Genomic DNA, 12,070 nt, shown 5'->3' with positions numbered 1-12,070 from the left:
CAAAACAAACAAAATTATTCATCTGAAATTCTCAAAACGTTTGTGTATACCCTTTAAGCACATATACACTTTAAGCTCTGATGCTTGAAATGTATTCCATTTCCCACTAACACGTCCTGAAAGATTTCATCATACTACCTAGCAGAAGGATGATCTTCCCAGGCTTAGCCACGTATTAAAAGGGGATGTGCTCCATTGTCAGCAGAAATAATGTGGTTGCATGCGGTTAATTTCAGGCTAGAGGATAGGGAGGCTTTCACACTTCCTAAAGTCTTATTACATGAATTACCACCTATTTGCCCAAGGACAGTTTTGTTCTAAGTATTCACGAGTACTTGTGAAATCAGCACACTGCAATGCACTAAACTTACAATAATACTGCAAAGAAATCAGAATCAAATATAAGTCCAGCAATTAAGCAGAAACACTTAAACTTTATTCATATATACATATATTTAGGTATGTACATACTTTATTTTTCTACATGTATGAAAAGTTTAAATCAAGTGTTATACTGATTAAAATAGAGAACTGTCTCTTTTTGTCATCAAGCACATATATGTGGATTTTTTTTAAATGAGAGTCAACACTCTTTTTTCCTTACCCCAATCTTCACCCTATGACTCTTACCCTGTTCCCTTCTTCACATCGAGTGACCATGACAATGACTGTGGCTTTCTGTTCCCAGATCATCCTCCAGAAATCATCAACAGTTTCATCCCTGGGACCTAGGAGATAAATAAATACAAACTGATAAATATCCTCTTAAAAGTGCTATGAAACAATGTTAAAAAAGAATGTTAGACTATCAGATAAATTACCTTGAGCAGCAATGTATTTCCTGGGTTCTTTGAAGCCCTGTTCGAAACACACACAAAGGGCATATCATCTACTGGACACTCAATTATTCATCTACATGCAAAATCGTGAGTTAAAGGAAGTTGATTTAGATTCATTATTTCTTTGTTGTGGATTTCTCTGAACATTTTCAAATTATAAGGGGGATTTTATTAACTCACAGTCACCCAAATTAAACTGTGCCAAATTGTTAGCATTTACAAACAATAGTCATGGCTTTCATGTGTCTTTGCTATACACCGAAAGCAATTTTAGAAACTAGATTTCATCCTCATCTGGGATGGTGCAGCAATGTACAAAAGTAATCCAGACATTCTTATATTTTATGTCCTGCCAACCCTTACAACACCATCTGTTACAATTTAAACCTTTTTACAAACCACGCAGTTGCTTTTGGGATTCTTACTCAAATTCTTTCAATAAATCATTCTGAGGTGATCCCCACACTTCTACCTTTTAACTAGTGCAAGGATAGACCGCGGATTCCCTAGGTTCCTTCTCTGCCATTGTAGATAAGAGATACAATAACTTTCATTTCATCACCTACCATGTCTGCTTTTCCCACTCCTATTACCGAAGCAAAGAAGGAGTACAAAGGCAGATGAGAGATTGTGCTAATTTCTTCCAAATTATCCCATAGTCCTCAAATTCACCTCAGCAATCAGAGAAGCTCTTCAGAGAGATAAACTTTGCCGATTTGATGAAATATAGTTACATGGGCCACAAAAATTCAGGATTAATATCAGTAACTTCTTGAAACTTCTATCTCATGACATAGTGTTATTCATACATTAACTTATTTGACACTTATTTATAGAGAGACTACAATATGCCAAGTAACTATCCAAAAGCTGAAGACGTACTTTTCAGAAGCTCCCAGCTCTGGTGGAGAAAAATAAGTATAACTCAATACCATAATTACAATAGGTATTTGAATAGAAATTATGAGGTTTTTCTCAGAGACTGCCTAAATCCTTATAAAATCTGCCCTCACCTCTCACCTCTACAACGAGCATGGTATACATGGTCAGGGCAAATGTGGGGTTCTTATGAGAAATACATACATAGATCATTTAGCCTAATATCCAGCACATAGCGTGTACCAGAGTATTTTAATTATTAGTATCATTTTTTTGGTAGAGGAAAATTCTATAATATACCTAGTACCAATAACAAATAATAAACAACTATTCTTGCAGATATTAATGATTTTGTTGTTTATCTCAGTGACATTAGGGGTTTATTTCAAACAGTTTCTAATAATATTTCTAAAATTTTGTCATGACAAAGATGGAACTGAATGAAATGCATAGACACAAGAAAAATGAAAATGATCAGTGGCAAAACAACGAAGATATAAAATAATCTGGCCGATATGCACTTTTACTCACATCAATATAGCTGGCATTTATATAATTTGACCCTGCATCCCCATTTATATCAGAGAGTTCAACACGGTTATAATCATCTGTTCAAAGAAAAGAAACATAAGTAAGTGAAATAATGAATAATCAAGTAGCCTAAATATATGGAAATCCAATTCTCAATGAGTACTTACAAGGAAGGATGTCAACATAACGGTTTTTATTCTGGTTAAAGGGTTTCCGAGCATCCTTGATAGAAAACTTGCTGAACACCCGTGGAATGCTCTGAAAGACATAAAGATCCTTTGGGTCACAGCAGATTCAAGAACAATAGTTTTCCCCTTGCCACTTGTCATTTTGAGCAAAGGAGACATCCTATAACATATTTCCTTTGGGCTGATAAGCAAGCCATGTCTGGTAATTGAAATTAACATTATCAGAAATTATGCAAAAAAAAACCACCTAAAAAATGAATGATGGGAAACTTTGAGAATAAAACCCATGAGTAAGAGCAAATTCAGCATTAATTACCATTTTAAAATTAATTTAAAAACACACACTTGGATATTTGTCTAGACTACAAGTTCAAAACTGGACAAATATGTTTTGTGACACAACTTCGTAACCAATAATGATACAATGAAGAATTATTTTGAAATATTTACTAGTTCCATGATTATAAGTCTCTCCTCTGTTCTATAAATGTGGTAATAATATCTGCTCTATGTTGCAGTGTTATGTGGGATAAACTACAAAGGCAAATAGTTATATGGAATGATCTTGATAATTGAGTAAATTTCTCATTTTATATCAAGAAGAGCACACACCTGAAATTCAGCCAGAAAAAGTCTTCCTTCATCAGCAATCTTCCTCTTATAAGTTTCCAACAAAACATCTGCATGGATTGGCTCCACAGTCATCAGTTGTTTTTCATCATCTTTAAATATATTAAGAATTCATGACCTGGGTTATGTCTGTCTTTCAGGTGTCCATATAAATTTCATTCAATTTGTAGCTTGGGTTAACCCTTTGCTCCTTTCCTCCTTCACATATTCTACCTGGAAAATCTCACTCACCTACAAAGATTCACCTATAAACCCATGACTTCTAAATGTTGTGCTCCAGCCCTCTTCTGGGCTTTATATTAACCTTTCAGACTATCTCCCAGATTTTCCATACAGTTATCTCACATGTACCTCAAAGGCAAAATGATCAAAGTAAAAATCATGTTTCCTTGACTCTAGTATTTCAAACCTCAGTAAACAGGATCACCATTCACAAAGTAATTTAAGACTGAAACTTTCACGTGATCCAAGATTTCCCCCTCCAGCTCCATATCCAAGTAGGTCACTGGGTGTTTTCGATCCCTTTTGCCAGCGGTCAGGTGCAGGCAGTCCTCCTCATCCATGTAACTACATCCTCCGAACTCCTCTCCTTGTCTCTAGTTTTTCCTCATGCTGACTTAGCTCTTAAACTGCCCCAAAATTAGTCTTCTGAAATACAAACATGAGCATGTAACTCTACTTGTTAAAAAATTATAACACCATTATTAGTGTTCCGTTGTCTAAATCTAAAGTTTGAATACTTAACGTAATATAACAATTGCTATACTTATGTATATGTATTATAGCTATTATTTTTTCCTTTTTCCTTTTTTTAAGTTATTATGAAATTTGGTAAACATACAAATAAGAGAATATGATTAATACCCTGATACTCAGGACTCCGCCTTATTCAATATTCCCTTTACACTAAGCTATGAACAAGTTGTGCTTATCCGTTATGCCTCCAGGCATATACTATACACATTATATACTATCTTTTTTTAATAACTTCATAAGGAGTAAAAATACATATTAACCATAAAGAGCTATAACTGTATATGTCTCCTGAAAAACAATGGTTTCAAAAGAATAAGAGAATGTAAACTATCACACATGTAAAAATATGTTCTATTCATTTTAATGTTCTCTATTTATCAGGTGAAGAAAGAAGATGTCTATTGGGTTGCACATTTTTCTTATTGTCTGTGAAAATTTTCTATCCAAATACTCTTATCAAATTAGCCACGTGCAGTTGCTCCTGTGGGTCGTTGGGAATCTCTGATATTCGTTCATTCTGAGCTTAGGGCCACCTTTGAGGTTATGGAGTTTGGGTAAGTTCTAAGTCATGTGAATGGACAATTAGTATCAACTTTGGGATAAAATGCTTCTTTGACACTTTCCAGTCTGCCTTGACACCTTGAAATTGATTCCCCTTCGCTGCTCACGGGCTTGTTACTCTTGGCTCTTCATTCTCTCCTCAGTCTATCAAAACTAATTTTCAAAACATTTTACCTCATTCATGCATGTATTCATTGACATGTTTTGAATTCCAAACACTCAGATAGGTACTAGGGATAGAGCAGTGAAATGAGAGAGAAAAATCTCCCGATCTTCATATCCCTAGCTTACATTCTAGTGAGGGAAAGAGAGTTAACAAACAAATAAAATATATAATACAACATCAGGTAGTGATAGATTTTGCAACGGAAAATAAAGTCAAGGAGCTCTAAAGAACCAACCCTAACGCCTTTGCTTACTGATTTGGTACCTGCTCTTACAGAGGGAAAGCCTTCAGAGACAAGTTAAAATAAGGCAGAGGAGTTCTTAAATTTTTGCTGCTTGAATATGAGTAAAAAAATCATTTTCTTTATGGTAAATATACTTTCAATCTTTATTTCTATCCCCTTTTACCAGATCAAAAATCATATTTCAAAAATTAAAGAAATAATGTGTAAGTTGAAAAAGAATAGAAAAAATGGAATTCCTTTTTCTCTCCTAAGTCAAATTGCATTTTTTTGTCACGCCCATAATGAGCCTTTAGTGGAAAAGCCACCATCCCACCCTTGCAGAGACCTGACCACACTTACTGCCTCCTCCTGTATGACACCTTCCATCTGTTCTTCCATCCACCACTCCCTCACTTGTTGATCTAATGTCTCCCCACAATCTTAGAAGACCCAGATACCTGCCCTTCCTACTCATAGTCTTGTACCTTTCCATAGAACCATACACATTGAATCACTATGCCATTTACCAAATTGCTGTCATATTTCTTGATATTTCTGTCTTCTTCTATTAAATTTTAAATCCCTTAAAAGCAGAGTGGCTTGTCACTGCCACATTTTCAGTGCTGGCACAATATTTGGCATATACTAGGAAATTCATAGTACTTACTGATCTAATAAATACAATTTGTGTATAATTTATATATATATTCCCTTTATATCTATCTGTATCTATATATATAGAGAGAGAGAATAAATGAATTTAAGTTTCATCACTGTATCAACAGAGGAGGTCCAGATTATATTTTTTAAAATATTGAATTCTTATTTAAAATGAATGGATTCAAATATGAAGGGGGATATTCACCAGTAAAAAATATGTATACTTACCCCTTTCAACAAGTATAACCTCTTCTTCCATATTGCTGTGAAAATAAGAAATGTAAGTTTATGTATCTCTTAAGAAACATAGAGTTCAGTTGGGATTCTATTTATATTTAATGAGTGATTGAAGGAAGGAGGGAATGGTGGCAGTGAGGATAAAGAGGAAAAGAGAGGAGGAAGAGAGAAGAGGGGATAGGAAGGGGGAAAGAGAAAAGAGCATGGCAGGGGAGGGAGGAAAGAATGAAGGAAAGGATGGAGGAAAGAGAGAGGAGTAAAGAAAGAGTAAGGGAGGAAGAAACCAACCAAGAGTTGTCTGCTAAACTCTGTTAAGTGACTAAATAATTTTATTTTAAAATTCTTGTTTTTTGTAAAGTGTAGTTGTTCCTGGGAAAAGGAATATATATAATTCCTTAGATAGTTCTCTTTCCTTTCTGTCTTTATCATTTCTAGATCCCTCTGACCTAATTTGTACTAGAAAAATACATATCTATTCTTTTCACTGGTTATTAGTTTTAAAAATCATAACATTATTTATTGGTAAGTGTAGAAAATATTAGTATTTACTATAAACTGAGAAGACCACGCTAAGTTTTTGATCAAAAGTTCACTGAAGAATTGGACTTCATGCTACTTCTCCTTCTTTACTTAACTGGTTCTAAACTTGCCCCCTTAGATGGGTACTTTCGTCATTATTACTATTATTTTTCACTTTGAAATCAACTCTTACCTGGACCTCTTGTTGCGCAGGTCATAGATTTTATAGAGAACAACGAGCAGGGCTAAGAATGTCACAATGATCAGAAACACCAGAAATATAATCAATGCTTTAGAATTATCTAGAAATGAAAAATAACACATGAAGAAAGCTTATTATACCAAATATTTTGCTGTGTTCTTGAATATCACCTTTAAAGTAATTTCATTTTAATACTCTCATTTCTTTTGAGGCTTTCAAAAAATTTTTAAAGGAGGCCAAATACAGTATGTTCTTGATTTTTGTGTATTTTGCCTATATTATTCAAAACAAATAAAAACACCTAATATTTTAAGGGAACAATTAGACTATAGAAGAGAAACTCTCTTTTCCTTTCACAAAATCCTGTTCCTTTATGAAACACTATCATTTAGGCTTAATTCTCTTTCTTTCAGTCACTCCATTTTGAAGGGACAAGAGAGGTAATTTAGTTTTCACAAATCTCAGATAAAAACTCATATAGCTTAACTTTTGTGCAGAAGTGGATAACCTTCCAAAAAGTTCAGAAAGGCTTCTGTCCCACACAGATAAAATTTCTCACCTACTCACTAAGGTATAAAATCAATTAACCAAGAGACAAAAATTATTTCATTCTACCATTAGGATTACTTATCCTGATGTAAATTTTCACCAGAGTTTAACATGAAATCATGCCCTTCCTTGGAGAAAAGGCAGAGAAAAGAGAATGTTAGAGGAGAACACAGGCAGTAACCTCTTTGACCTCAGCCATAGCAACTTCTTACTAGACACATCACCAGAGCCAAGAGAAACAAAAGCAAAAATGAACTATTGGGACTTCATCAAGATAAAAATCTTCTGCACAGCAAAGGAAACAATCAACAAAACTAAAAGGCAGTCTATGGAAACGGAGAAGATATTTGCAAACGACAAATCTGATAAAGGGTCAGTATCCAAAATCTATAAAGAACTTCTCAAATTCAACACCCCAAAAACAAATAATCCGTCTAAGAAATGGAAAGAAGGCATATATAGACATTTTTCCAAAGAAGGCAACCAGATGGCTAGTAGACACATGGAAAGATGCTCAACATCATTCATCATCACGGAAATACAAGTCAAAACCACGATGAGATATCACCTCACACCTGTCAGAATGACTATAAAATTAACAACACGGGAAACAACAGATGTTGGTGAGGGTGTGGAGAAAGAGGAACCCTCATACGCTGTTGGTGGGAATGCAAACTGGTGCAGCGACTCTCGAGAACAGTATGGAGTTTCCTTAAAAAGCTAAAAATAGAACTACCCTACCACCCACCAATTGCACTACTAGGTATTTACCCGAAGGAAACAAAAATACAGATTTGAAGGGGTACATACACCCTGATGTTTATAGCAGCATTATCAACAATACCTAAACTATGGAAAGATTCCATGTGTCACCGATTGATAAATGGATAAAGAAGATGTGGTATACATATGCAAAGGAATATTACTCAGCCATCAAAAAGAATAAAATTTCGCCATCTGCATTGACATAGTTGGAGCTAGAGTGCTAAGTGAAATAAGTCAGAAAAAGACAAATACCATATGATTTCACTCATATGTGCAATTTAAGAAATAAACAGATGAACATAGGGGAAGGGAAGGAAAAATAAAATAAGGTAAAAACAGAGAGAGAGGCAAACCATAAGAGACTCTTAACTATGAGAACAAACTGAGGGTTGCTAAGAGGGGAGGTGAGTGGTGGGATGGGCTAAATGGGTGATGGGAATTAAGGAGGGCACTTGTTGTGATGAGCACTGGGTATTATATGTAAGTGATGAATTAGTAAGTTCTACTCCTGAAAACAATACTATGCTATATGTTAACTAACTTGAATTTAAATAAAAAATTGCACAAATTTAAAAAAAATAAGTAAAAAATAGATGTTATCAAAGTAAATAATAAAGTAAAATTTTATTTAAATAAACGTAGAAAAAAATAATACAACATATCTCCTCAGTCAACAGGCCCTCTAAGGATCACAGAACTTCTAACCAACTTTTCCTATTGTCTCACAATGGCTTTGATCAGACTGCTGATAAGAACCAAACTCTCAAGGAAACCCTCAATAAGATAGAGGGATTCCAAAATAATAAACTGATTTACAATTTCCAATATGTGACTATTTGGAGCTCCAAAAGGACTATAGGGGGAAAAAATGGAGCAAAGAAAATGAAATGAAATGAAATGAAATGAAATGAAATGAAAAGAAATGAAAAAGAGTAATGCAAGACCAAGAATAAAGAAGAAACCATAAAAGTTTCAGAGAACAAAAATATGGAAATATAGAAAAAGAAGGAGAAATGGGATGGCATTAGAAAGTAATGCTGGATGCAGGAGAACAAAACAGAAATACTTCTTCAATTCTAGATTTTTTAACTTAGAATTCTATGCCAGGTCAGAATATTGATCAAGTGCCAGGGTCAAATCAGGAACTGCATGTTTATATGTGCAAGAATTAGAATATTTTCTTCTTACACTAGAGAATAAACACCCGTAAATTTTTTTTAAAAATGAGATTCAGATGTAGCAATTCTAAAAAAGGAGACTAATGAAGAAAATTTTATGACAGTAGCTGAGCTGTACAGCTAGGGCGTCCAAATCAGTACAGGAAGAAAGGGCCCCAGGAGTTCAATTGGGAATGATGTCAAAATACAGATGAGGAAATCTTACACCAGGGAAGCTGAGCAATCATTTTCTAGTAGGTGTATTCTTGGCAAGTCCCAATCCGAGACCTCCCCTGGAGAAGATGTCACTATTAAAAAGTCATTATAACTATATATCGGCTAACTGAATTTAAATTTTTTTTCAAATGTCGTATTATTTATCTCTAGTGAAAATGCCATTGGGAGCAAAAAGTCAATAAAACTTTCTCTGTGTTATGGGAAAAGGACCATGGGATTACACTCTACATGGGATTACATGGAAATCTGAGAAAAGCTGTGTTCGTAGGCAACATTGCTAATGGTGAAAATGATCCCCTGATTGCTAAACTGCATCTGGACAGGGAGGTTTATGTACGAACTACATGGTCCTGGCAGAAACCCTAGCTTTAGGCTTCCCTGAGCGGAGTAACCCAGGGCGCATCTCAGATCTGGCCCCATCCCTGCTGGCACGTCTGGAAGCTATGCCTCTGCAACTATTCTAAGAGATACTGGTTCCTTTCTCAACCTGGGGCTTCTAAGCCAGGGCAGCGCCCACCCCCACACACGCCCTCTGATTCTCTTCCATCTCCCTCGCCTCTGGGAGGGTCCCGGAATGGTTCTCGGCCTGCCATGCGCACTGCTACCGCCATTGCGGCTGCCAGCCTCCCTCGCTGGTACTTTGTGCTTCCTGTTCTGCGTCTCTCTGAGTGAAGCGGCCACACTCTGGCCTATTAAGATGTGAGTGTGAAATGTCCCGCTGAGTCTGTGACCCCCGAGAGTAGGTGCTACAGCTATAAGCTATCTGCAAGCTTGGGGGGAAAATAATTCAATCAAGCTGTTCTTATTGTAAAGAATTATAAAAGAAAAGTACTTATATGGAAATAAAATCAAAGCTATCTGGCTGAATTTGGTGGGCATTTCATATTGGGAGCTTTTAGTTTAAACCTCTGAGCAGAAGGAACTAAAACTGTACATGCACCTTAGGAAAGCAGCTTGGAACATGAGATTTTACACCTTTCCTCTTCTCAAAGACTTTGGAAAATAAGACATTAGTCACTGCGCAGATGCATATGTGTGTGAGAGATTGAAACTGAGATGCTGCAATGATAGCATCAGAAACTGCCTATGATTGATAACACAACACAGAGATTCAGATAATTTAATTTATAAGCCAACAAGCAGAGAAACTTAAAACAATGAACTAAGTCTTCTCTCTCCATAGGATCAGATCAATGGGCAATGCTAATAACTCTAGAAAGAGCAGCAGCCAATATTCTTGACCTACATGGTGGGAACTATAAGGAGAACTGAAAATAGGAATGGGGAAAAGTGGTTGTCCCTGGGAGCAGGACAGTGAGTGGGGAGTGGTGACAGGTACCTGTTATTTTCATTATTATGACGACATTTAAAATTAAATGATTTTTTCTATCTGCAACTTTATTTTGATTAAGATATTTAAAATATTAATCGTAAAAAATTAAATAACCACATTGTTATTAAGCAATGCTTATCTTAGCTTTAGTGAGGTAAATCAGAACAGCTTTGTATCTAACACCTGCTTCTACCAAACTTACCTTGGAAGGACAGAATAAGATAAAATAAGTAACAGTCTCTAAAGCAGTACACAAAGCAAACATGTCGTGTTAACAAACACGAAAAAGTGTCATAAACCTAATCACAATTTAAGCCTATACAGATAAATCTTCCTATGAATTATTTTATGAAATCAACGATCCTTTAATAATTGAATTTCCTGATTGAATTTAAAATATTGTATTTTACAGAGAAAAAACTGATGGTTGCCAGAGGGAAGGGGTGGGAGGATTGGCAAAATGCGTGAAGGGGAGTGGGAGGTACAGGCTTCTAGTCATGGAATGAGTAAGTCACAGGAATAAAAGGTACAGCATAGGGAATATGGACAGTGATATTATAAAAGCATTGTATGGTGCTAGATGGTAGCTACACTTGGGATGAACATAAGTTAAAGAGAAGTCAAGTCACTCTGTTGTACACTTGAAACTAATGTAATATTGTATGTCAACTATACTTAAATAAAAAATAAAAAATAGAATAAAATATAATATTTTAATATGAGGTTCACCTATACATGTTTTTTCAGACAACTTAAAATATTATGTTTATGGAAAACATATAAACATTTAATAATTAAATATAAATATGAATGTAAAATAATAAAGCTTTGTAAGTATTAATATATATATTAATATAAATATAGTATAATAAATAGCCATGTAAAGACTTACAAGATGTTGATTGAGAAACACTTTCTGGAACTCCAGCATAGTGCCCATTGTGATAATAGACCTGAATTTCAGTAATAAAAGAGAAAATCGCTTGTAATGTAATAGTTTGTAATAGTAATGTAAATTTATCTATCATAATGTAACATATATCTCATGCAATGTTGTTTATATTAATTTAAAATACACAGGTTAATGTTAATTTAAAGTTGAAACTTCAAGATTAGGTCTATATTTTGTTATCAAATATTTTTTAAAAGAAAATATTTAACAGTGAAAAAGACATAAAGAAATCTTAGCCTATTTAGCAATAATAGTAATACTAATAACAATAGTATAATTAGCAAGAATAAGTGAAACTGGAGGAATAAAATCCAACACATCGAAATATTCAAAGCTTAAAGTTAAAATTCCCTGTTGATAAGCTAATATCTTTAGATTTTATTTAAAATCTAATATCTTTAGATTTTTTTTAAAAGGGGAACTCTACCATATACTGTTTATAAGAGTTATACATAAGATGCACATACAATTTATAAAAGTAAATAGAAGCAATATAAGAATCACAGTATTTATAATAAAGTGATATTTAGTTCACAAGGGTTAAAATGATAAAGATTGATACTCCCAAGTGATACAGCGTAAAATCTACAGTGTTGACCTAACTAGCATAACTGTCTTAAAATATCAAATGCAAATAAAACCGAGACAATTAAGTTATACAAAGGAAACTGACAGGAGCAAGAAAG

At 34.5% G+C, this 12,070-nt stretch overlaps 1 protein-coding gene across 7 annotated transcripts in view; it reads right to left on the bottom strand.

Moving 5' to 3' along the window:
- PTPRC (protein tyrosine phosphatase receptor type C) overlaps positions 1-12,070 on the bottom strand; it is a 123,535-nt gene that overhangs the window by 17,942 nt on the left and 93,523 nt on the right. For all 7 annotated transcript variants that reach the window (XM_034666989.1, XM_011218906.3, XM_011218907.3 and 4 more), the window contains 8 exons: positions 11,325-11,385; positions 6,383-6,491; positions 5,662-5,696; positions 3,050-3,159; positions 2,417-2,507; positions 2,250-2,326; positions 822-858; positions 631-728 (listed from right to left, as the gene is read on the bottom strand). In XM_034666989.1, coding sequence (XP_034522880.1) covers positions 631-728; positions 822-858; positions 2,250-2,326; positions 2,417-2,507; positions 3,050-3,159; positions 5,662-5,696; positions 6,383-6,491; positions 11,325-11,385 — 618 coding nt within the window. The remainder of the gene's footprint in view (positions 1-630; positions 729-821; positions 859-2,249; positions 2,327-2,416; positions 2,508-3,049; positions 3,160-5,661; positions 5,697-6,382; positions 6,492-11,324; positions 11,386-12,070) is intronic.

The sequence above is a fragment of the Ailuropoda melanoleuca genome, chromosome 8 (genome assembly GCF_002007445.2).
Source record: "Ailuropoda melanoleuca isolate Jingjing chromosome 8, ASM200744v2, whole genome shotgun sequence".
In the NCBI taxonomy this organism is placed as follows: domain Eukaryota; kingdom Metazoa; phylum Chordata; class Mammalia; order Carnivora; family Ursidae; genus Ailuropoda; species Ailuropoda melanoleuca.
The sequence above is the reverse complement of the archived record's forward strand: the minus strand, read 5'-3'. Positions and strand labels throughout refer to the sequence as shown.